The 26,764-nt window shown below is 42.3% G+C and overlaps 1 protein-coding gene across 1 annotated transcript; it reads left to right on the top strand.

Annotated features, from left to right (window-relative positions):
* The first annotated feature begins 14,790 nt into the window (after positions 1-14,790).
* cdc42ep1a (CDC42 effector protein (Rho GTPase binding) 1a) lies at positions 14,791-26,730 on the top strand. Its single transcript, XM_079372069.1, has 4 exons — positions 14,791-14,908; positions 19,421-19,536; positions 21,292-22,272; positions 24,653-26,730. Exons 3-4 carry the CDS (start codon positions 21,801-21,803, stop codon positions 25,378-25,380), a joined length of 1,200 nt encoding a protein of 399 aa, XP_079228195.1. The 5' UTR covers positions 14,791-14,908; positions 19,421-19,536; positions 21,292-21,800; the 3' UTR covers positions 25,381-26,730.
* Positions 26,731-26,764: the final 34 nt, after the last annotated feature.

The raw sequence follows: 26,764 nt of genomic DNA, 5'->3' as shown, positions 1-26,764 counted from the left end.
TACAGTCATACTTTTGATTAATACATTTAATATGATCATTAAGAGAATTAAAGAATCTACCAAATGAAAGATACTTTGACTTCAGCAAATATAAGATAAACGATGTGATGTTTAAAATGATCAAATAAATGTTTTATAACAGGCAAAAAAATCTTATTAGCATTCCAACAAATGAGCAGATTGGTACCAATTTAACGATACCATAATGATAGTAAATAGATATTACATGATATAAATGAACCTCCCATCTTCAGCCTTCATTATGTGGAAACAGCGAGTCTGTAGCTTTCTTATCATTTTGGATTCAGTGTGACATGCTATAAAGAAAAACAAAGGGGCGCTGGTGGTGCAGTGGTTAGTGCACTCGTGCCATGTGAGGAGGCCTAGCGGTCCTCCAAATGGGCGGACCAGGTTCAAATCCAATGGTGGCTCCCTTCCTGCACATCATTCCCTTTTCTCTCTTTACTATATTTCTGACTGTTTACTGTCCAGTCTCTACAGTGAACGAACGAAAAGCTAAAAATTGCAATTTTGTTTCACAATGACCGAGCCATGCTAGCCATGCTAGCCATGCTATTTCACACGTTTATTCTCAGCAGTAAGATGAATATTTATGCATATTACTCATGTCTAACTGTTCACCCATAACGCCAACACAAAGTGCAGGGCATAGTTTCTTTTCTGTCAGTAGGTTTAGTCATGTGTTAGCATTTCACTGCTTGCTTATTGTTTCACTTGCACATGCAGTGCGACACACATTATAAAGTTATTCATAACAGCCTTATTTCCTGGAAGCTGGTTCTCAATATGACTTTTTCGGAGATTGTCTTTTGCAGCAGCAGTAAAAACAATAACTGCAGAAAGAAAAAGAAAGGGAGACATAATAAAAGAAGAAAGTGTGGGGAACAAAGATTTAAAGAGAAAGGACTGCATGCGTGGCTTTTGGGTTCCAGTGTGGCTTGAGTTGCAGGCTCAACCAAACTTTATCCTTCCTTCTATACCCGCAGTCTGACTGCTTCATATGCCAACACTGTGCAGAGGAGATGCCACACACTCACTCACAAAATCCTTCTTACTGCCTGCACACACATGCTCCTACAAGCCTCTAACGCCACATACACACACACACACACACGAGCTGCTGTCCGAAGAAATAAGAGCTGAAGAGCAGGGTGGAGTCCAATCTGCCTTCTCAGCAAATCGTTTATTTTTGCACTTCAGCAGCAGTGCAGGCATCATAACTTACCTTCACAATATAGCATTTCTTTTCCCACAGTGAATAAAAAGAGAAAGCAAAGCTGTGTGTGTTTGTATGTTGTGTGTATTTTTGCGGACCCCTGCGCGGTCAGACTGTGTGGGTATCTTGTGGCCTGAGCGAGAGTGCTGTAAAGACTTTAAGAGACTGGATGTGTCTATAAACAGTAAGGCTGAAGAGGAAAGTTTATGACCAGCAGCTACTGTGGAAAAGCGACAGACCTGGCGAAAACAATTTAGAGTAAAAATTACGTCTTGCCCCCTCAGCCAGGTCACAGATATATAACATCACTCTCTGTATAAAGAGCCTCACTGTGGTTCTTTCTTTCATTCCTTCCATTTGTCCTTCTCCTCTTCTCCTCCCTCCCTCCCCTCTCCTCCCCATTGGCTCGGGGTGAGGAATGCTACCCAGTGGTGGCTGGGCATGGGGCCACGAGGAGACAGGCAATCAAAGCAGCAGAGCAGGAAAAGATGAGGCGAAGGAGAGGAGGGGAATGAAAGAGAGAAAAGAAAAGAGTTAGGCTAGATGAACACTTCGTAAAAGAATATGAATCGAGACATCTCACTTAAACAGCCGACCTCTCTCTTTTGCCCGTTATACCCTACCTCTTCTTTTTGTCTCGTTTTCTGTACCGTGCTCTTTAAAGCATGAAACCAGGTCCATTAAAAAGTCTATAAAAAGAGTGCAAGGACAGATCTGCGTCAGAACGGTTCTTAATGGCAGCTACAGTAGAAATACAGACTTTTTTCATTTGCCTGAAGCCAACGTATAAAACCAGCCATTTAAAAAGTTCCCTTTGACATTATCATCACTCTTCATGCTCTTAAACTCCGTTAATGTATTCAGATCTTTGATCACCCGTGTGTTGACAACAGCGTTCTGGTAAATGTAGCATGAGAAAAAAGTGAAATAATGGGACCAATCTTTTTATCTACTTCTGCTGACTTAGATCTCTGAGTGAGAAAATGCACAGCCACCGGTGTAGCAAACTACTGGATACACTGTAAGCCCTGAAAATATTGTCCCAGAGTCTGTGTGTGTGTGTGTGTGTGTGTGTGTGTGTGTGTGTGTGTGTGTGTGTGTGTGTGTGTGTGTGTGTGTGTGTGTGTGTGTGTGTGTTGTCTCTTAACCAGAAGGTCAGCAGTTTGGTCCCCAGCTCTTGTGTCACGTCCTTGTGTCCTTGGGTAAGACACTTAACCCCATGTTGCTCCTGCTGCTTCTTCCGAGGCGTATGAATGGGTAGATGGGACATTTAAAGCACTTTTAGAAGAATAGAAAAGTGCAATACGAGCTCAAGTCTAAATATACAATATACCAGATATCACCACCGGGAGATTAAATCCCTTCAGGAAATAATTCAGCTGTTTCACTTCACAATGAACAAAATCTAACACTTTACCTTAACTTGCAAGTTTTAAAATGGAAACTCCCAAAATAACAAACATCAAGAATGTCATAAAATACAGGTCTCATGATCATTTACAGAAAAAAAAATCACATAATTAACCTCACAGAAATAGAAACTTCAAGTTGCAGACTCACCACACACATACACACTGCTATTTTGACACTAAGAAAGTTATCCCTGCAGCCACAGTCACACTGTTATTTACATGCCACTGAGTCAAACATAGTGAGAACTAATTACAGTGAGTGAGTGAGATCACAATGACAAAACCAAACGAGACAGACTCGCTTAGATAACCATGCATCAAAAGGCATGTCAACATGTTTTTGGTTGGCATGATTTGCTTTTTTTTTTTTTTTTTTGCTTACTCCATAGAAAGAAGGGGCGAGTTGTTTATGTGTTTGAGTGTTGGGTATGTGTGTGATTGAAGCCAGCACACGCAGGTCAGTCTTCCAGGTCGATCAGCCATACACAAAGAACGTAAAGGTCAGACAGACATTCCTCACAGCACAAAAACACACACACACACACACTCCTGTCCTGACCCCGCTGTATAGGGCCTTTGACACCCCAAACCCATGGATTAACTATAAACCCAGAGAACAGTTTATATAGGAGTCTTTGTTGTCATATCTTCAGATTCACATGCTTTAGTGGGAGAATCCATAAACTCACATGCACACACTACACATACACACACCTGCACACATACAGCACAGAAAACAACGTGGCTCTGCCACATACCTCCTGTCTGTAAATAGACGCCCTTCCTCGACATATTTCTCTTCCTTTGAGTCTTTTGACAGCGTCTCTGAATGCACAGATCCATCAGCCTCACATGCCGGGTCTCCCAGTTGACCCTCGAGGTGACGTGGTCGAGGTCAGAGACTGGGACACGGCTTCATGGAGAACTTTGACATCCATCGGTCAAACTAAATGTGATTTGCATCAAAGACCTGTAGATTTCTGCTGCAGTTTGTCTTAATGAAAGACAGTATGTGCTACTAGAGATACTCATTTTGACCTCTGCAACAGCAAACCTTTGAAAACTAACAATACAGTTTCCTGGAGGGTACTTAAGGGTCTAATTAACATTATATAAGCTAGTTACAGTATTCAATTTTTAACTTTGAGATCAAGTATAACACAAATGTTTTTGGTCTTTTTTTTTAAAGCACCTACACTTTGACCATGAAACTGCACTGTGACATCCCTGTTTGGTGCGTTGGCGCTATGGTAGCTTTGGTTTAGGACTTCATGACAGTAGAAGTATATTGTGCAGCTGTGGCTCAGTGGTAGAGTCCTTCATCTCTGACCAGGAGAATCGAGGTTCCAGACTCCAGGTTTATAACGGCTTCAGTTATGAATTTTAAACTGCCATGAGATCATGACAAGGAAATGTTTGGAGCTTTTTTACTTCATGCTGGTTCCTCATAGCTTTTCACAGATATTTGAAAGCAGCTCCTACAAGTTTGCAGGGACGCCAAAAGGGGCATGTCATCAAATGTTGTGATGTCACATTGGCTGTGAGGACACGAGAGACCCTTTAAGACAAGTAAAGCTTCAACCCAACATAAACAGTCTAGAGTTTTCTGCTCGGAAATGGGCTCGACTTCAAGTGAGGACAGGGGCCAGGATGAGGGTTGAGGGTAAGGGATACTCAAAGGAATGATAATGAGAGGTTAAAATTGTTCAATTAATGAAAGGACGTGTGTTTTTGATGAAGAATAAGGGCGGGGAACATGCTGGGGTCTCTGCGACTCTGTGAGCTTGTGCAGTTGCCCGTCTTAGTGCGTTTTCCTGTTTTAGCTGTGCATGGACATGAAGTGCATTCTTACAATAGCCCATTGTCTCGTCTCCCCTCCACACTTCCTGTCAGGTCATAATTCACGGAAATTAGGACACAGGGCAAACAAACAGCGCCAGCTATGGCTCTTCGCCGTCTGTCGGGCCCTCCAGGGGGGACACAGCGTTGAATCCGGGTGTGGGTGTTAGCATTCCTGTCAGGAAGCTAATCAGCGTAGCATCCAGGTTTGAAAGAACCAAATCTACAGTTTGCATGTGTGCACTTGGATGCGTGTGAATGCAGAGTGATCGGGACAGAGTGAGGAGGTGGTGAGGGGCGGTGGGAGGAGTACAGCGGGGTTTGGGTTAGAAAAATGAAAACCAGGAATGGTGGGGAATTCCAAGCGAGGCTTTTGTGATTTATAGTGTATCAGACAGAGTGTGATTACACCTACACTTGTCCGTTTCTTTGGTGGGAAAGTTGAAGGAACATGACCACTCTCTTTTTCAGCAGCCTGGATATGAAAGTGAATGTCTTCTCGTTTCCCTATAGTCATAAAATCCCTCCATAAGAACATCAGAGAACATCAAATGTGCCCTCATGCGGTTGTTTGTGCCGACTTAGTTTGAATGAGATAAATCTCATCAAAGAAACTGAGGCACACGACAGATGTTAAAATATATCCTTCTGTGTGCAAAGACAAGTTTTCTGCATACTCCTCTTGATGCTTGTCGACTCCAGACAGTTCAGTTCACTGCAAAGAAAGCTACAAACTGCCTCATGAAACGCTTTTCAGTGATGGTTGTAAACCTGCTCTGTAGCTGTAAACACAGGTGCTTCATTATCCGGGTGATGAATAGATTTAGTTTTGGGAAATGTGATTGATATGACTTGTCACCACTACTTCATTTGTAGATCAGTCAGTAGAAATGTTGGTTAGCGACTCGTAAACACTCATCACACGCCCACTGCAGGACTTAATGTGCACATTTACTGCATGTACCTACCCTGCAAGCTACCGGAGAAAAACATTTGTTGGAATAGAAAAGCAGGTACTTTAGCTCACTAGCACAAGTTTGCCGCTTTGCCTCGTCGCTTGCTCTTGTCTTGCACACGATGGAGGAAGTAGGCCTCTGTAATAACATGATGGAGCGTATGGTTCAGATGAGCTCTATTTGTAAAGTGTAATGCTTTGATAAGTTTTCTCATTATGAAGAAATTAAAATGATTTCTAATTATTTACCTAAGTTACTGAAAATGCTGTTTACAATTCTAAACATGTAATCTGTCATTTGAGACAGCAGGGGCTGCAGTAGAGTCGTAGACTCTCAACCTGAAGGTCAACGGTTCAATCCCGTGTTGCAGCAGCAAAATAATCAATGTGTCCTTGGGCAAGACACGTAACCCTTCTTAAGACGCTGTTTTGTCTGCGTATAGATGGGATTAGTTACTTCTGTTACTTTCCTACATAGCAACCTCTACCGTCAGTGTGTAAATGTGTAGGTGTGACCTTTGAGCACTTTGAGTAGTCAGAAGACTAGAAAAGCGTCGTACTGTATAAACTGAAATCCATTTACCATTTGAAAGGGATTATCTGTCAGACATTCAATCATGCTTCCAGTAACATGAGGACCAACATGCTAGACATAGGCACACATGCAAACACACACACACACACACACACACACACACACACACACTTTTACAGACGGACTGGAGAGCACAGATTGGTGCATAAAAACACACTGAATGAAAAAAAGACATTTGGGATTTTAAAAAAAAACAGTTAACTAGTAAAACAGTCTCTCCTGAAAACCTGATTGAAACGATATCCTGAAGAGAGAGAGAGAGAGAGAGAGAGAGAGAGAGAGAGAGAGAGAGAGAGAGAGAGAGAGAGAGAGAGAGAGAGAAGAGAGAGAGAGAGAGAGAGAGAGAGAGAGAGAGCACCTGTGTCCTCTGCAGACTCCCCAGACCAACGTTTGGTTCCAGTCTCCTGAAAAACACAGTAGCTGCTGTTATTCTAGGAGTCAAATTAGCAGACGGGCCACTGAAGGTTGGAGAGGCCTAATTTAAACCAGGCTGGTCGCTGGGGAGCAGATCCTGTCGCTGAAGCAGGATTTACTAACTGGCACTCAATCACTGTTTTAACGAGCATGGGTGAAACAAAAACACAGCTATTATTCCAAATGAAAACGTTGAATATGTGAGAATTTGTGCTCTTAAAAACTATCTCTAGCAGGCAGACTGTCTGCGTCAACATTCAAAACTTACACAGTAGATACAAGGCCTCTTACAGACAGCTGCATTTTTTTTTTCAACTTCAAATGAGAGAAGAAGTCTCAGGACACATTTTCCAAGACCTGTTTTAGTTTAACCCGTGCAGGTTTATCAAGCAGAAGCAACACAGTAAAATCCCCTTAAACGCAACAATCCCTGTGACTTCAGTCATTATAAAAACACATAACTCTCTAATGCCGCTGCATTATTTGCAGGCCGACTCTTTCCAAAACATTTCTTATAATTTCAGCCGGCTGTTGTTCATTACCTGAAAATGAATGAATAAAATTTCGCTACATTACAGTTCACAGCTGGCTCAGCAGCGATTTCTTTGAAAATTACTCTGGTAATTGGTTGACTTTCTTGGGAGAGTGCTGCTGGAAATGGTTTCAGGAAATCTGGCGAGGGGTTTGCAGTGTGTGAAAGTAATTTCCTGGAAAGTCTTACCCGGGTTTCTGTCTGTAAAATCCTGTTTCAGAACAACACTTCACTTGCTGTACATCTCTTTCCTCTTCCTCTCCAGCCGTCCTCACTGCTTCAGTTTCTGTGCATTTTAGATTTCATCATTGGATTTTAAATCTGACCTCATCATATGACCCTTGTCTTAATGGTTAGCTTAACTCAACACATTTTAGAGACTGTTTTTACTCCTGTTAAGCTGTCTGTTCTCTCGCACAGTTTACTGGTTCATCTTTAATACTGCCAGTTTACATGACAACTGTTGCAGGCTAGATTAAGATAATCTATTCCTGCAAATGTAACTGTCCAAACTGCTTAACACAATGTTGTACGGACAGCCACTGTTTAGAAAAAAAGAAAATGTCTTGCCTAGAAATGTAAGCAGGACGACGCAGGACCAGCTTAGATAGACAGATAACATTAGTGTCATCAACTGGTTTAACCTGCTGACCTTCTGTCAGTGGTGCCAGCTGATTTAGAGTAAAAATAACAATCAAGGCCCTCCCTTTTGGTGGCTCCATGTTGTGCTAAAGAGTGAGCTAAAGCTACGTTTCAGGCTAAACTGCACATCAAAATGATCTGATAATTCATGCAGAACAGATAGAAATAACTAGAATTCTTCTTGTATTGCTAAAGAGCTTTATTCTCCTGATATTTTCCTCCCTTCTTTTTTTATTATTATTATTATTTTTTTTAATATACTTTATTAATCCCACGAGGGGAAATTCAGGTTTTTTTTCACTCTGCATTAATGGAGAGGTCTCAGAGTGAGGGGGCTGCCCACAGTCAGCGCTCCAGAGCAGTTTTTGGGGTTCCGTGCCTTGCTCAGGGGCACCTCGGCAGTGCTCAGGAAATGGACTGGCACCTCTCCAGCTACCAGACCAGTTTCTGGACTTGGTCCGTGCCGGGACTTGAACCGGCAACCCTCCGGTTCCCAACCCAAGTCCCTACAGACTGAGCTACTGCCGCCCATCTATTCTATTATCAAACCTTTTTTTCCAACAAATCCCCGTTTAGACCGCTAAATCGACATGCTACTTAGAATAAAAAAACAAAAAAGAGATTACCCCCTTTTGTACATGCGTCTTTAACATTATTATTTTTTTCATTTTAAAGTTGGGAGAGGAAACCCCCAATGACGACTAACCAAATGTTTGAGTTTAATTGGGGTTGCTCTGCGTAAATTCTCCAAATCCAATGAAGTACTGGACTTAGCTGCAAACATTACTGTTTGATGGTTTCCTTTAGGGCCAGCTTCTACACAGTGTGAAATGCTCTACCAGCCTTGTGCCAGCGGTCTGTGTTTAAAGGGCTCTACAAAATATAGGTTATGAACTGCCGCTGACTACTGTAGGCCTGAGCCAGATTTATAGTTGGGTAATTATTCCGACACGTTAGGCAGACATGTTTTAAGCTTATGTCAGAGCACACTTTCACATGTTCTTTTATCTGTTTTGTTCTTTTATTTTTCAAAATAAACACACAAACTCTTCGTCTTAATATAATCGATTCTTGCTGTTTCGAAATGAGGAGAAAGCCAAAGGACATATGATCCGATCTCCATGGTAACAGCAGCTAGCTATGGATGGACAACTTTGAGGAGTTCAAATTATATCGTAAATACTGATGACAAACTATTCCACCAGTTCAAAAGTTCTGATGTTGTCGGCACATTAACTCTCAGCTCCAGCGGTCCTGCTCTGTTTACTGTGAGCCGGCGTGTTTCATTAGTTTCAGCAGAGGAGTTGTCTCATGTCCACGCGCTGTCAGGACAGGCAGGAGCAGAGATATGAGTAGATACACTGCTGAGACGCTGCTCCCCGTCACTCTGCTGTCACCCCGTCTGGAGGATGGATGGATGTGCGTGAGTGAGTGGTCCACAGATTCTGTCCTTAAAAAGCCATTAGTCATACTTCAGCTCTACACTGTCGTCAAATCAGAGACGTTTTTTTCTCTTTTCAGAGCCATTCTTCTTCTCTCTTCTTGTCTTTTGTATTTAAATCATTTTCGCTGCCATTGATAAGTCGTCCTGTCAAAAGAATTTAAAGGATTAAAACTTTCTTTCCTCACTGTCATTGTCCATGAGTCTGAAGCCAGCATACTTTCCAGCTGACAACATGGATAAATCCTCTCTCTTCCAGAAGCTTGGAAGGACTCAAAGAGGCAACAGGCCACAGCTAACTTATCGCATTTGAGTCTGGAGCTTACTAACACCTTCGGCACCAAATAAATCACAGTGAGAGGTTAAACAGCACTTTTAAACCCTGGCACGTTTAGTCATACACGTACCTATGAGGCAGACATGACGCTTTGTGATCTCAGATACTAACATCAGTGTCTTTTTCATCATGAATGCAGCCAATGGTGGGAATGAACTGAGAAAAGATTTTACACTTAAAGCCAATCACCCCCAACCTACCACCGCCACCTCTCTCTCTACATCACATTTTCACTCGCCCTCTTTCCTTCTCCCTCTCTCTCTGTTGTTTTCCCTCTGGTTGGATATAATTACCCCTTCATCATGCTCGGGAAAGCAAAACAGTGATCTGTATCTCCTTATAGGAACAGTGGCCTAGTCTAAACACAGCCGCTATGATGTTGTGTGTGCATATACTTGTGAACGTGTGTGTGTGTTTTTGTGTGTGTGTGTGTGTGTGTGTGTGTGCGTGTGTGCGTGCACGTATGCATGTGCATTGATTGTTTTTTTGTCTGTGCATTTTCACAGCATAAAATGCATGAAATCTCAGTTCACATATCCGTTCACATCACTGGCTGTCGATCACTTATGAAGAGGAAAAAAGGTAAATAGCGAGAAGTAAAGAAAGAGGGATGGAAATAAACAAACAGGCTGACACACACACACACACACACACACACACACACTCACAGATACACTCAGCAATCGGAAAAACAACAAAAATGACGTCGTAGTTTTAATGTTCTTGGTTTTATCTCATCACAGAACATCACATTCTGGACCCTGAGGACACAAACACACACACACTAACACACACACACACACAAATTCCTGTCTTCAGTGAAATGTTCACTTCAGGTCATTACATGGAGTTGCTTCTCCAAACAACTAAGCGATAAGTAAATGCCAAATTGTGAGTGTTTTGCCACAGAGTCAATGAAGTGTGTGTTTATGTGTGACTCTCAAAGGGACCTGACCCAGAGGCATGAGAACCGGTGTCCTCTTCTCCCGTCTTGTGTGTGAGGAAAGTTCCTGACCCGAAACAGTTTAGCCTCTTGACAAACACATCGAGGGAATTGGAGAAGGCTAAAAGAGCAAACTGGACGGACACAAGGTCAAATATAAACGTGGCAGGGCGTCGAAACTCGCCAATGTGGGACTCACCAAGCCTCAACTGAGAGATATATAAGCCGTGAGAGAGTTGTGAGAAAAAAAAGGAGAAGGGTTATCCAAGACAAATGAAAAACAGAGGGGGAGATTGTGAAAAAGCTCTAAATTTGTAATCTGGCCTCCCTTCGGAGACCCACTTTCTGAACAGCATCCAAAAACTTGTGAGCTTTTCTGAACAAATATCTGACATGCCTCAGAACAGAGGTTGTTTATCTTGGGATGGAGTGAAGGGGAGAGAGAGGAGGGATGCAAGGAGAGCCTGGGAGAAAGAGGAGGAGGAGGGTGAGGAGGGGGTAACATAGGAACAAAGAGATGGAGATGAAGAAATAAAAAAAAGGGGGGGGCAGAAGAGAGATGAGATGCTTGGGAAACGGCGCTATTAAAAAAACACAAATGGAAGTTTTGGAAGATTTGTTGGAATAATATTGTGATTGTTAAACTCACAAAGCAACTTAGACGTGAAAAAACCTCAACATAAGGACATCCAAAATGAGAAATCCAGAGAGTGAAGTCGGGACATGTCAAACAGTGTTTAATATCTGTATCAAAGGGGTTAAAATGATATGAACACAAAGAACTCTCCAGGAATAAAATGGAAATTAAACAAATTGTAAAATAAGCGTATCTTATCCCCAGGATGCTAAAGTGTTAAAATGAGTGCAGATGAAATATCAACCAAGATAACAAAAGCACAAATAACAATTACATAACCTCATATGTCAACACAAGTCTCATGATATGTTGTAATGGGGGAAAAAAAACATCTCTGCAAAAATAACACTTTGCACAGTTACAAAACTGTAACTCTCTCTAATACAAAACGGTTCCCTTCACAGAGCAAAATTATAGTGTCAATGTGAATTCATCATTTAACCAAAATGGCTTAAAAAAAACTGATTAAACAATGGAAGATTAAAAAAAGAGTCACAAAATTTCAGCTGTTATGCAAGCAAAAAGGTTTTAGGCTAGCATGTTGTGTAGCAGAAACAAAAGGTAAAATTATTTTAAATTGAGTCTCTGTCCTCCTGACGGATGTTAAAGAAAACAGCTTTATTCTCTTTTATGGTCTCCTCCAGGTTCTGATGGGCTAGCTAGCTCTTTAGCTGCTAAATTATGCACATTGTTGTTAACTGTGTTCGCCTTTACTGAACAGATTCTGTTAAGTTACTTTATTAGTTTAAGCTTTCATGGTAAACAAACACAAAAAAATTAGTTTTCTGTATGAAAAAATAATGTGTTGATTCTGACCGGAACGTGAAGTATTTTTTTGGGCTCATTCGCCACAAAAAGCCGACAGTCTTTTGGCCACACAAAAGACTGTAGTCTTCGGAGAGCACTGTGAAGACTGGCAGTGTTAAATGGATGTGTGTTTGAGCTGCAGTGAAGGGCAGAGTGGCCGTGCCAGCACTTCATGCCCGAGAAGTGTGGGCAAAGGTGGCAACTACTGTAGAGACAAGACCAAATACAGACATACTGTTTGACACAACAGGCATGGAATGTGTACACACACACACACACACACACACACACACACACACAAATCCTTTAGATAACCTCCAATACTGAATACAGATTAGTGTGTGTAGTCTTTCAGCTCCTTTGTCCCTAAACAAACGATGACTCAGGTTGTTGCTCATGCTGATAAAAGAAAAAAAAAATCACAATTATACAACACTTAAAGGCATCATCTTCCAAATCGTGTATTGCCTCACAAGCAAAGCTGTGGTAAGCGTAGATGCATGAGGGCACCTTGGACATCGGGGTAGTTAAGAGGTGCTTGTGTGCTGCTTCCTCCAAACATCAAGAGGAGAAAGTCTACTTAAACTTTCTGAACATAAAGTACACCCATTGGTTACTGCAGGGGGCTTTGGGAGCCAATGGAAATGCTGCCTCAACCTAACTCTTAGTCAACCTCACAACAGGCTGACAGCTGGAGCTGAAGCAGGTTTGAAGCCTGTTGACAAATCAAAACATGGCGTCTGCTCGTTAGTCAGGTCAGCCATGTACCTAACTTTGTATGACTCGTATTCATGACATCAAAAGTGATGAGTTACGAAAACCTGGGACAATGCATGACCTCAGACAGCACACACACACACACACACACACACACACACACACACTTCTCCATACAAACCTCCTCCCCTCAGGCCACAGATACAGATCACTCACATTCAGAGAGCCATGTCAGGCCTTGTGTCCACGTCCATCAGGCTCACGATGGCTGCACCATTTTTTTTATTTATCTCAAACACCACTCATTTAACCTCTCATAACAATTACGTATGACATATTTAGCTTCTAATACAGACACTTGTACGTGTGTGTTGTTTGGATGTTTTGTACAGATTAACTATGAGGAGTAAATTAAGAAGTTCTAGTTTGAAGGCAGCCGAGTGTCCTGATTGGATGACTTTAAGTCAGTCAATTCAATGGGAGCCAATCATGAAGAGGTCCCCTGATTTTATTTGTAAACTTCCTGAACTAAACTGTTAATAATTAAAAACATGAAACTCACTGTGAATGTAATCACTGATACAAAGAATATCTTGTTAAATGTTTTTTGAATAAACTGAGAACAGCTCTCGTCTCGTCAGATGAGGAAGGGTGTTGTCTGTAACAGGGAACTATGCTCGTTTTCCTGATTGTGTGTGATTGTGTTTACTTCCGCCTTCCTTCGTGTGAGCTCATAAGTGTGTCACGTCTGTTAGTGTGTGTGTGTGTGTGTGTGTGTGTGTGTGTGTGTGTGTGTGTGTGTGGTTGAACAGGGAAGTGTTGTAGCGTTTAGAGGTGGCATGTGGCTGTGGCGTTGTGGTATGTGCTGGCAGACTAACAGGCCCCCTCTGAGTTTTAATGGCAGACGTGTCTGTTAGAAACCTTTGAGGACGGAGCGAGGATGCTTCTGTTCCTGTTGATAAGGCTCTGTTTCCTGTTGTACAGGTCAGCCTTGGACCACTGACATGTGCATTTTATGGGGCTACACCTCTCAAGACTGCTGGTCTCGGAGTGTCGAGGGACGTTTTGCAGCAGTCATGTCGAAGTTAATTTACTTTCAAAGCTGAAGCTGCAAGAAATTCAAACACACTTAGAGCAAGCACCTGCAGAAAACAACATGTCTGTCCTTGTTATTCACTTGTAGTAGTAAAATATAGATTTACTATGTTCCACATATAGACACTGTGAAAAGAAATCAATTCGAATCACAACCAATAATAAGCTCACTGACACACTTGGATTTAATGGTATTTACGTTTTTAAGCGGTTGCGTTATAGTAATAGTAATCCTATACGATTAAAAGATACAAACAGGGTAAGACTGGTAGCGAGCCCTCCCTTGTTACAGTCTTATTTAACCTCATCACCCCTTGTTACAGGAGAGAGGCCACTTCACTACCCTGAGCACTGCTGAGGTGCCCTTGAGCAAGTCACCAAACCCACTTCCTTCTCAGCTCTCTTCCGTGTACAGCCCCTCCCTCTGACCATTAGTGACCACATGACCATTTGTCCTTTTTGTTTGTGTATTTGTATCCTATGTTTGTGTGTGTGTGTGTGTGTGTGTAGGATGTTTGAAAAACAGAGTTTAAAAATGTTTCTTCTTCTTCTTCTTCCCAAGTCGTCCAACTTTCCCAACAGTACGCTGCCAGCTATCAACGTAGATCTTTGTAGCTGCAGTTTCATTTGGATCAGTTTAAGGTCCAAAGTCCAGAGATGGCCGATGATAGATTAAAGTTTAAAGTGAGCCACAAACACGTGATTAATTAATGGACATTAAGAGAAAAAAACTGAGTCATCATGAAAGTTACATCATTATGTGTTTCCCTGTTAAAGTCAGCAGAGACTCAGCTGATAGAGTCTGATGATTATCACTTGATCAGAGATTGTTTGCACACTGCTCACTTCATGATCTTTAAAACAGATAAATAATGTTCATTATTTAAAGGGCACTACTTGATTACATACGTCCCAATGGGGGGTATTCCTCAAGAACCTAATAATCTCTCATTAAACAGCGCCCCCTAGTTTGCGCTGTCTCAGAGGCGCATTGTTTACTTACTGCTTCAAAATGTGTTGACAAGTCAATTGGCATGTAATGTAGGGAGACATGAAACTTAAGTGTGAAACACGAAGCGGTGTGGGAGCTCTCGGTGTGGCGCTGTGATGGTTTCATTGGTATTTGATCCACGTCCCGCCCCTTTCCTCCTGCTCCGCGCTGCGCCGCTCCTCACACCCGGCGCACCGTTGGGACAGTCCGGCTGCACCGCGGAGCGCACGAGCCCCAAACACATTTTTATTTGGAAAGAGAATAAAAAAGTGGAGTGAAACCGTCTCCTTTTTATCCGTCTGCGCTTTTCTAAGGTGAGTTTATATTCAATGTCGACGTCAGATAACTCTCATGTAGCTGTGAAAGAAACACAGTGAGTCTGTAAGACACAATCAGAAGTAAGAAGCGACTTTAAATCAGGTACTGTGTGTGTGTGTGAACACAGGGAGGACAACGGCTCTGGGTTTTGTTTATAGTTTTGGTAAGACACTTGGGTTAAATGAATAAATTATTACCTAATTTATTTGCAACGCAATTTTATCATTGTGGTCATTTTTAAGTTTTTTTAATGGTACCATTGATGGTCATGGTTGGGCTTTATTTCTGTAACATTTCTATTGTTCTTTTCTTGGATGTTTGTATTGCATGTTTGAATGGAGAGTAATAAAAAAAAAGGTATTAATTGCTTGTTATTGACTTTGCTATTAACGGTTATGAGCAATAAATGATTTACTGCATGTAGAGAATGTATGAACTTACTTGTCTGCTTGTTAAATGAGCCCCCTGCCGAGCACAGAAAGAAAGGAAATATATTCAAAATTTAAGATAACATGAGACCATCACTGTACAAATGTTGACTGGTGACTGTTGTACTGTGGCGTTATTGTGCATACACTGTGTGAAGGTTGTTTTTAACGTTGTAAGAGTATTTTCTTGGATGTCTGACGTGAAATTCAATCTGCTCCTTCACATATTAAAGTGCAGCAGAAGCAGCAGCAGCAGTATGTCAGTACTATTTTCCCACTTTAACCCGGGTCAGAATAAGATCTGCCTGTACGCTGATTTTCCTCACTCTGCCTTGTAATTACAGCAGTTGCATGACATAACCTATCAATTTCCACACGTGTCATTGACATTACCGAGCTGTGCTCTGATTCAGTGGAACGTGACATGTTGAAGTTGAAGTTAGTGGCCTTGAGGTGTTTTAATTATGGAGACAAACTGGCAGCACAGTGTTCAGCTCGTTACAAGTTGGGGGTGGTGTCCATCTGACCCCTACAACCTGTCAGAGGGCCAGTAGGGAGGCCACCATGTGAAATACCACACACACACACACACACACACACACACACGCACACACACACGCACACACACACACACACACACACACACACACACACACACACACACACACACGTTGATGGAAGAGCCCTTGGGCCTGGTAAAGCTTGCCAATAAACAAACATGCACTGTGGGGATCAATGAAAAGCCAGTCTGCTTCACTGATAATAACACAAAATCTATAAACAACATGCAGCGATGACCTCAGCCTTCCTTGCTGTGGATCCAAACAGTGTGTGTCTTTTGCAACTTTAATTGGATCCATAATTCCTCTTGTTTGTGTCCAGTGGGCATACAGTATCCTATGCTGCATGGACAAGTCTATAGGACGTCCGTGAGCTCATAAACACACACACGCATGCAATACGTTTAGCATATGCGCCATAACATTTATTGTTTCCCCTTTTTACTCAGTGAAGCCCTTTGGGCAGCCTTGGATGTTTTAAATGTACTATTTAAATTAAATTGGCTTGACTGGAGGTTTAGTCTAATCATAAAGAACTTTTAGCATATGAGAGCAGACCCATGTGGTTTTTCCTCTTTTTTTTTACCTGAGTTCTACATTCCTTTGAGGGGTACCCTTTGTGACCTTTGGGTGTCTTTGACGCAACCAGCCAGGAAAGGGTCAGTGGCAGAGGTGTGAACTCTGAATCCGTCTGCTGTATTTGCTTTAACACTACAGAGTTCCCTCTTTCTTTTTTCCTCCTTTTTCCTTTTTTTTCCTCGCCAAATGGTGAACCGATACAGCAGGAGACTGAGATTGATTGACTTATACTTTAAACACCAAATGGTCTCTGTTGTCTCTGAGAGAACGTTACAGTGTAATGAAACATATTCAGCATTGTTTTAAAAAAAAATGCAATCCAACAAATTATTCCACCAATTTAGGTGGAAACTTTTTTTAAAGCGTGGGAAACAAACGAGACGTTTTCAGTAAATGCAACTTCATGTTCAGTCTGACAAACAGGATAGACGGTTGTGTCCTGTTTGCTTTCTGGCTGCTGACCAAAACTTGACATCATGTGAACCTTTCAAATAATGATAAATGTGGACCATTGTACATGTTCCTCAGTCTTTTCCTGTAACTCCTTAAACTATACAACATGTATCTTCAATTGAAACTTACAGCTTCGTATTCAGTCGATGAAGGTAATAAGACAATAAGGAGCCTGTAAGAGGCTCAGTATAGCTAATATGGCAAGTCAGAAAAACAATGAAGACTGTATACTGTGGGTATATCACATATTGCCATATTTCAGTATAACTTTTTACATGTATTAGCACCAACCCCATGTGTTTCAGTGGTGTACATGCGTTACAATGCACACGTGTACATTATAGCCTGCATGACTTATGTAGGATACGGCTTACGATGAAAAGATAAATGAAAAGATTCAAAGCCACCATGCAAGGCCATCAACACCTTTTGTTTCAACCTGTAAAGTCTTCTTTATGAGTCCTATTTACTGCATGCTAAGCTAAACGCTGACTACAGCCAGAGCGCTTTGCTGGACCAATGTTTTAATGGTGACATTTTTTTTTCTCCAAGTTAATTTCCACCATAGCCATTCTTTTATTCTATTGTCTTTGTCTGAAAGGCCGACACAGTGTACATTATATTTGAAAAGCTAACATTAGCCAGCTCTGCACCTGTTTTAGTCCTCTTCAGTCTTTAATGATCCTTGTAATTCTCTCCTCAAAGACCAAGGCAACAAAGGGGGCAAATTGGGATTCCCTGTAGCCGCAGATGAAGGAAGCACGAAACCTCAGAGAGTATGGATATTTGTTGAAGCATGAAAATGTTTTCTTGGCTGAGGAGGAAGTGTAGCCATGTTTTACTTGGATTCAGACTGAGCATGGATGGTGAATATTGGGACGTAATTGAAAGTCAAAGGGTTAGCGTAAAAAATGCAGCCTTATCGTGTATGTTTGTTCACCTGGTTAGCGAGGTTAGTGAGTGAAGGACATGAGAAGAGAGGGAGAGAAAAGGGCGGGAGGAGGGGGGGGACACCAAAGTCCAGCGCTTATTTTACTCAAGGCAAACTATAGCAGAGTAAACATTTTTGAGTTAAAGTCATCAAAAGTAGAGATTAATGGGTTTGTGTGTGTTCCTGTGTGGCCCGACAGCTGTTTCAGTCAGTAAAGACTCACAAAGAAAAGACATGAAAGCTAAAGAAAGCAAGTGAAAAAACAAACAGGGACAGAAATAGAGAGAGAGGGAACAAAAAGGGAAAAAGAAAAAGCAGGGGAACGAGGAGGAATCAACAGAGAGACTGAACATGAGTGTTAAATGAAGGCGGTAGAAGAAAGAGACGAGAAGAGGGAGGAAAAAAAAAAGATATCGAAACATGTTTTCAATCAGTGCCGAGGTTGAGAAGAAAGATGTTTGATGGGCCGAATAGAGAGAAAGAAACCATCGGCTGATGCTCTGCTCAGGAATGCATTCGTACCCACAAACACACACACACACACACACACACTCACACACACACACACACACGGCTCCTATTAGACCGTGGTTACACCGGTTTATATCCAGCAAAGCCACCTCAAGCAAATTCTGTTCATAGTGACATGGAAATATTTGATTTCTCTGTTGTATGTGTGCTTCCAAATCCCCTGAACGCATGATGCCCAAAGTAAGCAACTCTAAGCTGAAGCAGGAGGTAGGTTAGTTTGACTCTTCCCACCTTTGGATAGATCTGTTCAATATCTGACACAAAGCCTCTCAGTTTAATGTTCTTTGCTCAAATAATGGGATAAATTATGTAGATAGCCGACATGTCAGGTGCCAAACGCCTCCACAGGACAAAAGGCAGGACAGCCAGACTTATTAAGCACATAAATAGATTTGATGCAACGTGCTTAAAGACGGAAAAATAGAAAGACATTTAAGATTTAAAATGTTTAAGTTAGCATGCTAAGGCAATGCTAGCAGTCTGATGTTCCAGGCAGAAAGTTGGTTCAGCTAGCATGCCAACATTTGCTACCTTCTGTAATGGCTGACACTGATGGGAATGTCCTGAGTTTTGCAGCACTGTATTTGCAGTAAACCAAAGAGTTCAGTAAGTAATTGTCACACGGCCTCATACAATAGGAAAAGTTGAGTGATCTGCAAAATGTGGTTTTGAGCTCCAAAGCATCCAATAGCTGTCAAGAAATGTCAGTGCAGCCTCTAAACCCAAACTGCATATTTCTGTGACCGGCTTTTTTTTTTTTAACAATTCCACCCCTCTTACGTTACATCTCATCTTCGTCTTTTCTCCTCCTCATCGGATCTTACTTTCAGTTTGGTATATCGCTCATCACCCATTTTGTCATTTCCATTTATGTCCCAATTTGCCATCCTCCCTTCCCTCCATTTTTTTTAATTAAATGTTTTTTGCTCCCCTGCTTCCTCCCATAACCTTTCACCATCCATGTTTCAGCTCAAGTTGCTATTCTCTCCTTCCTAATCAAAACATATTTCATGTTTTCTCTGGCAGGAATCAGACCCGGTGAAAAAGCTGACTAGGCTGGTAGCAGCCAGGCCTTGCCCAAGAAGTGGCGTACCCCATACTGGGGCCAACGGGGGACATAAAGGATTAGAGGATAATCCAGGGTATGTCCAAGTCCCTCCTGTTGAGAGGTCCCCTCTTTTTTTCTTCTATCCAAGATTTATGCAGGCAGGCTGCCACAGGGATTATGGCCTTAAACGCATAACCATTTAAAGTTTCTTTTTGTTGTTGTGGTTTTTTTTTTAAAGCCATTTTTAAAGCCTGAGGCTGCTGGCTGCTGTTTTTGTGTTCCTCAAAAAAAGAGGGGCAAGTGCAGAGGAGGGAAAGAGATAAAGTAGTAAAGTAAAGTAGGATGGGGGCATATGTACAGGTAAAATAAGCTTTGCTTTGAGGGTCCAAGAACATAAGAGGGTTCAGAGGGAGCGACCCCCTCTGAGCTGTGGTCAAAGGTCTGTAACTGGATTACAGGCAAAGACAAAACACCAGAGTTTACAGTAAGAACAGAACAATTAACGGTGCGTTGCGTATTCCTGTAATACTGAGTTATCAGTTCCACTTGGTTTCTCTCAGCTGAATATCGATATAACAAGGCTACCCGTTTGTCTTATTAAAGTGCATGTTGTGTTGTGTCTGGGCTGCAGTCACTCTTGTGTAACCAGAGAGAGCATGCTTGTTGCTTCAGCGCAGTTCATGGGAACATGCCTGAAGTCTCTGAAGGCAAACGCTGCATTAGATCCAACACCTCAGTGTGCTAGTCCCCGGTGTCCATGTGTGAGCCTTGATATGGCTCTGTTCGGCGCTGGTATGTGGCGAGTTTCCTCCCTCTGCGCTCCGAGATACCCCTCTTAAAAAGTGCAGTTAGGGGAAGTAGAGCGGAGGGCCATGGGACTGTGGTCAACAGCAAATTAGAAGGCCTGCCTTGGACCTGACGCAATCCCCGACTCTTGAACCAAAGCAGGTCATTAATGAAGCCAGACGGGGCCTTGCATGCGTGGGAGGCCAGCGTTGTTTAACTGCTGCAGTGAAAATCTTTTAAAGAGAGCCAGAGGTCCTTGACAGGGCTGCCTTATGCTATCAAAATATTTAAAAATTGGATATCCATTACTCTGCTGGCAAAGAATAACACATGAGAAAAGGCACATTTTTTATCAGCTTCATTACTTACAGAAGACTGAAGCTCATGGACGTTTTCTCTCTCTTAAAAACAAAGGGGAAAGCTTTTGAATGAAAGTATAATTAACAATTGTGTAATCTTTTCCTGCCTTTCAAATGTAATTGTCTTCATTTAGAGGCAGTGTAGCGGCACAGCTAAGTATCAGCAGTGTTTTCTTATCAGGAAGTTTTCATTATCTCTTCCTATCTGGCTCCGAATACGTCTCCTGTTTGTAAACACATCTAAGCCTGTTGAAGGAAGGCTGCTTCTGGGCTTTAAACGCGTGATAAGTCCTTTCAGTGAAATGTCAAATGAACTTTGTGTAACCTTCAAGCTAGACAAAGCGCGACAAAATGGCTGCAGGAATTCCCTAAAAGTCCAGCCATTTCATGGACAAGGAGCAGACTTTGGCTCGTTGCATTGAGGAGTGACTGTGGTCTAAATTTAGATGGTTCCAGACCAGCGGACCCTTGGAATCCTAAAAACCTGCGGAAAGACGTATCTGTCCAAAATGCACTGAGGTTACTTTACAACTACGCAGAGAATAGTTCAGAACAGGAAAGCTCAGTGGTCTCAACAGAATCTCATCTTTCACTAAACAAACTGCAAATGTCATCCATGTCAGTTAACATCCTTCAAAATAAAATACGTCCCTGTCTGAATTTTTAAAGAGAGATGTTTTTCTCCCTGTTCTTGCTCTCGGTAGATGGTTTCATGCTGCGACCACAGAAGCATTTGCAGCTGGATTCAAACCTATTTCTGAGCTGATGTCGACAAAGCCAAAGGCAAGCAGGGGAAACCAGGCGACCTGACCACACTCCAACCGTCCCAGCTGCTTCCAGGAACACAACTGCACAGTGTTCTCCGTAATTTACGTCTGTTTAATTCAGCCGGCTATGCTGAACAACAAGCGACCAGGAGTGGGACAAAGCTTGGCTTGCACTAAATAAACAGAGATAATGATCCAGTGAAGTATTTGGCGCTGCAGGTCTGGAGTTCAACTTTTCAGATTTAGAAATTACACGCTTTCAAGATTTTGGAGTAATCCTGCAGAGTTATTTTTTTTAGGGCTAAACTTTGGACTGCTGAACTTTCAATGATTGTTGCCTAAATCTAAGAAGAAAAAAAGTAGAACGTAAGTGGAATTAAAGGCTATTCAGGACACTGTTTCAGACACCTTCTCCTGAATTATTGAGCCATTCACTGCTCGGGACCATGAATCTTCAGGAGAAGCTATCAGGCTTAAAAGGTCTGGTCACACACTCCCACAGCAAGCGGCGCTATAAAGGTGACCTCACATTGGAAATGATCAGCCCTCCTCTGGGGGACTTCCGTCACACCATGCACGTGGGCCGTGGCGGCGATGTCTTCGGCGACACCTCTTTCCTAAGCAACCACGGTGGCAACGGGAATGGCAACAACGTGGAGACAGATTCGATCTCTTCCCCTGACAACAAGATCGGAGCGTTTTTCTCCAAGACACTCCGTCAAATTAGACGGGGCTCCGACATCAGGCCAACAGGAGGAGCGAAGGATCTGTCACCACCACCCCCTGCCATTTCTCCCATCATCAAGAACGCCGTCTCTCTGCCCCGGCTGGATGTTGATATGCCTAACGGATGCCCCACAACCAAAGTGCTCTTTCCCAGTTCCAAAAGCACGCCAGAGGAGATGAAAAGCTCCTATGGTGAGTATGATGTATGAGTGAGTGTGTGTGTGGGGATGTTTCTTAGGTAATTGTGGGTCTGAGTCAACCACCTATGATGCTACTAAGGGTCTGAACTTGTATTCAGTGTGTGTATATTTAGAAACATAGCATTAGTGACACCAATTTAAAACTTTTTACACAAAGTGTCTGCATGTCTTTTCATGGATTTCTCCAAATAGACTTGACCAAAAGAAGCTGTTGCTCTCAACACCATCAGTGTTTGTATATGTTGAGAAATTCAACATATCGTCACTCAACAGGTTGTTAGCAGGTCGTCTTTTTTTGCCCAGTCTTTCAAGGATCATGAAAATTGTTTCATCAAATCCCCAAAATTGCCCCTCAAATGAAGGGGAGGCGTTTCCTTCAAATTAAATGGTTCTGTTGCTTAAAAAAAAAAAAAAAAAGGTTCAAACGGGTTAACCAGTGTTTACCGGAAACTTTAGAGAAACGTATCCATTACTACCCGGTAATCTTCGAACACATTTCCCCCAGGTGTCCCCATGAATCACCTCGGCTCATAATTAGCAGAGCTAACAGCTAACAGCTATGCTGGCTCCATTCTCCATTAGAATACATCTTGTTGGAGTGCACGTGGGCCTAGCGGTTAGGTTGCATCCCATGTACGGGGGCTGTAGTCCTCCAAGCGGACGGGCCCAGGTTCAAGTCTAACCTGTAGCCTTCCCGCATATCATTCCTCACTCTCTCCTGATGTCCTACTCCGTCCAATTGTCCATTGGACAGTTTTTTCAAATGATCTGAAATGTATCAGAAAGTTTTTTAAATCCTTGTAATCTCATTTGGATAAAAAAAAACCCAATCATTTGCTGTGAGTTATAGTTTCATTTAAATGTAAAGACTTTAAAAAAAAAATCTATAATCACAAAGTGTGCATTGATAAGTAGAACTAAATGAAAAGCTGACAGAAGAGTTTGAAGGAAATAAGACCCTGTTTTCTTTTCCTGTCCAAACTCTTTGCTCTTTACGACTGGCACTGAGAAAGTTCTGTGGTTACTTTATCCTTGAGGCCGCAGTGTGTGAGTGTCTGGCAGGGTCAGACAGATGATTCACTGCCCACATATCTGACGGACTCAGCACATCACAGGCTGAGGTTTGTTGACTTTAGATGACTTTACACTGCCCCCTGTTGGAATTATATGATAAACCATGTGGAGTGTTTTTAGACAATATACACATTATTTTAATATTAAATATTTAAGCAACTGCAGAGAGCTTTGAATTAGATATTATTATATTATATTAGATATAATTAGATATCTGTGTTAAATCATTCTGTAATATTGTTTTCAACTGGACTTTGTGCTGCTGAACTTCCGTCTTTGGAGGAGGCTGCTGCAGCTGTTGTTGGTCTGATGCTCAGTGTGAGTTTGTTTCTCTCCAAAGAAAAAACAATATGATTCTGTGAGTAAGATGAAAAAAGGATTGATGCCATCCTCATTTCTTTCAGGTTGATATGAAGCTAGCCGTCACTTTGTACACAGAGAGCGTTTGAAATCACACACTATTCACCACGTCGTCCACGATGTGGTGAATTCACTGTTTTGAAGTCCGAACTTCCAGTGAGCATAATCATACCCTAACCAGTGCACACTCATTGTATCCCACAATGCACTGTGACAAGTAGTGTACACTAAACAAGCACTACATACCAGAATGCATTGTGGTTCAGAAAGTAGCTTTTGAGTCTTAAAGATGAAAAGGAGAGCGACCGGCATGGAAACAGAAACACACAAACATACAGAAGTCCACAAGCTGTTTTACTACAGATTAAAGGATTCTCTGCAGAGTTACGCTGACAGGCACAAAACCACCTGTAATAAAAGAGCTTCAGTGCCCAGGTGTGTTTTCATGATTAATAAATATTCAGAAGTTTTTATGTATTTGTTCTATTTTTTTGTTTTGTGAAAATAAGCTCAGTCGCTGAAATTCAAGCCCGTATTATTTATGTTTATAACACGATCCTCAGCCTGAATTAAGCTGCATGGAGTCATTGTGAGACAGCGATGACATCACTGTAGGCGGCCGGTGAGAGAGCAAGTGTACAAAATGATTTTTGTCTTTATTGTGCCGAATGAGTTCACTCTCTCTGTTTGGAGTAAAGAAACAGAGAATTAAAGCAGGGGGAATAGTTTGTCTGGGTCTGATTAGAAAAATAAATCATGAGCACTTTTCCATTTTAAAACTTTTGTTGTCACTGAGAAATTGGCTACTTGTCTAAGAATTTAAGAACAGACAGAAACAGGAGCTGAGAGAAGCTTTTGTTTAAACTCTCTGCAGAGGAAGTCGGCTTATCATACTTCCTCCTGTACTTCATGTACTAACAGGATTTTCTGCTCCTCAGGTCTGGACTCTGGTTTCGTCACTCTGCCTCGGCTCTCCCGCTCCGAGCGTCAGCAGCCTTCCATCTCCCTGCCGACCTCGTGCTCGCCCAACATCCACCGCGGCTCTCTAACCGACCCTACTGACGCCATCTTATCCACCTGTTCCTCCTCCGTCCTGAGCTGTGACGCTAAACCAGCAACTGCTTACTCCGACTCCCTTCCCTCCCTCACCTCCTTGGATACCTTCAACTTCACCTTTGACCTTGGCCCCTCCCTCATGAGCGAGGTGTTCAGCCTTATCGACAGCCACCTGGAGGATCCCGGCCATGCCTGGGAGGGAGAGGAGGCGGGATCAGCGTGTGGGTTGACCAATGAGGGATCAGAGATGGACTCAGCTACTATCTCATACGTGGATTCCCTCCTGAGGGAGGACTGCGGGGACAGAAAGAGCCCGCATGACGCCGAATGGGAAGAGGAAGAGGAGGCGATGGAGGTGAACAAAGTCGGGCTCTTAGTCACAGTCCCTGATGTGGTGATTGAGTCTCCTGAAAAAGTGAAGTTGGGGATGGGGATGGAGAGTGAGCGCTTCCAGAGTGCGACAGATGTGCTTGCACGCCACTATGGCATCAGACCCTTAAAGGGACAGAGCAGGATTGAGGCCAAAGGTCCTGAGATGATGATCATCAACCAGCCCAGTAAGAATATCTCCTACAACTACATGGACGATGAGGATGAAATTAAAGTCTGAAAACAGGGAGGCTTCAACACTTCACTTTCACAACATCTTCTCTTCTGTTTGCTCTTTAAGTAATTAGAATTCTACGTTGTTACGTTTTTTTTTAATGGTCAATGAGGCTGGCTCTTTTGACTGGATGATCATTAAAACTATACCCTGTGCTTTAAGCGGATCTTTTACTTTATACGGCCAATGCTTTAAGGATTTGCAGTTTTGATGCAAAGCTGTTGATGAATGTATCTAAAAGAAGTTAAAAAAGACTCGATGCTGCACAGAAAGGGACAGAATGTCCTAAAGGAACGTGTTTGCAAATGACTCAAACAAAAAGGAGGCATGACAAGTAAGGACGTGCTGGAGAACGTGGTTTAAGTTGCTCCGAAGGAAACATCGACTTCAGCAAACGCAGAAGTTACAAACCCTCTCACTCACTTTAAAGTCAACACTTTGACGCTTCCTTCTTTGACTGTAAATAAACGTGCACGAGCCTGAGTGGCGTCACGCAGTGGTTTCTGAAGGGCGGTTTTCTGAAATGCTGAGTCTGTCAAACTTTCGTTCACTCTAAAGACGGGCAAAGAGCTGGAGCTGAGGCGGGCCTTAAGCCTCCCGTGAAACTGCAGCAGAGCGGCCGCTTGCAGTCACATCTGTCACGTCCTTCATTTTCCACAACTATTATAATTAAAGTGTTAATTTCTGCTGTCGAAACGGACATTTTAACATGAGCTGTGTACAGGACTTCTTTTGCAGCCAGCCTCATGTGGACACTCAAGAAACTGCAGTTTTATGCACCTCTGCACTGGCTTCAGTTTTCAACACCACAAATTAGATCATCGTTGCAGGTCAAGGCTACAAAGATGAGAAAAGTAAGAAGAAGTGGGGATTTAAAAAAAACAACAACAAAAAAACGTAATCTCATAAGAAGCTTCTGACATCACTACAACCTTTGTCAACTTTTCACTCAGGAATACACTACCAAGAAACAAAAAGGGAAGGAACATGAGACACCGTGCAAACATCTCAGTCTTTAAACTACATGGATCGAGGGAAGATGTCAAGGAATTCCTGTTTTTGCTTGTTGCAACTTAAGACTGGCCCTTTGCTCAGACCTCCATTATAAATACTCTGTGCACCTTTCATGATACTGACTCCTGTATTATTTTTATAGAAGAATCGTCCTATATTTGATCTTTTATACAGCTGTAAATGAAGATTTTAACTGACCTCCTACTAATATGTTCTTTTGTGCTATTTGTACTAGTCTGAGCACCTGCAGTACACAGTGCAATCCACATCCTCATGCTGCAGTCATGACCAATGATACACTATGCTGAAACTGACAATAAAGATATTTTAGTTGAATGCTCATTTATTTGCATCGTTTTTAAGGAACATTCCACCT

Source organism: Symphodus melops (genome assembly GCF_947650265.1).
Source record: "Symphodus melops genome assembly, chromosome: 21".
NCBI classification, from domain to species: domain Eukaryota; kingdom Metazoa; phylum Chordata; class Actinopteri; order Labriformes; family Labridae; genus Symphodus; species Symphodus melops.
Note: the sequence above shows the minus strand (reverse complement) of the source record. Positions and strands in the feature narration are given on the sequence as shown.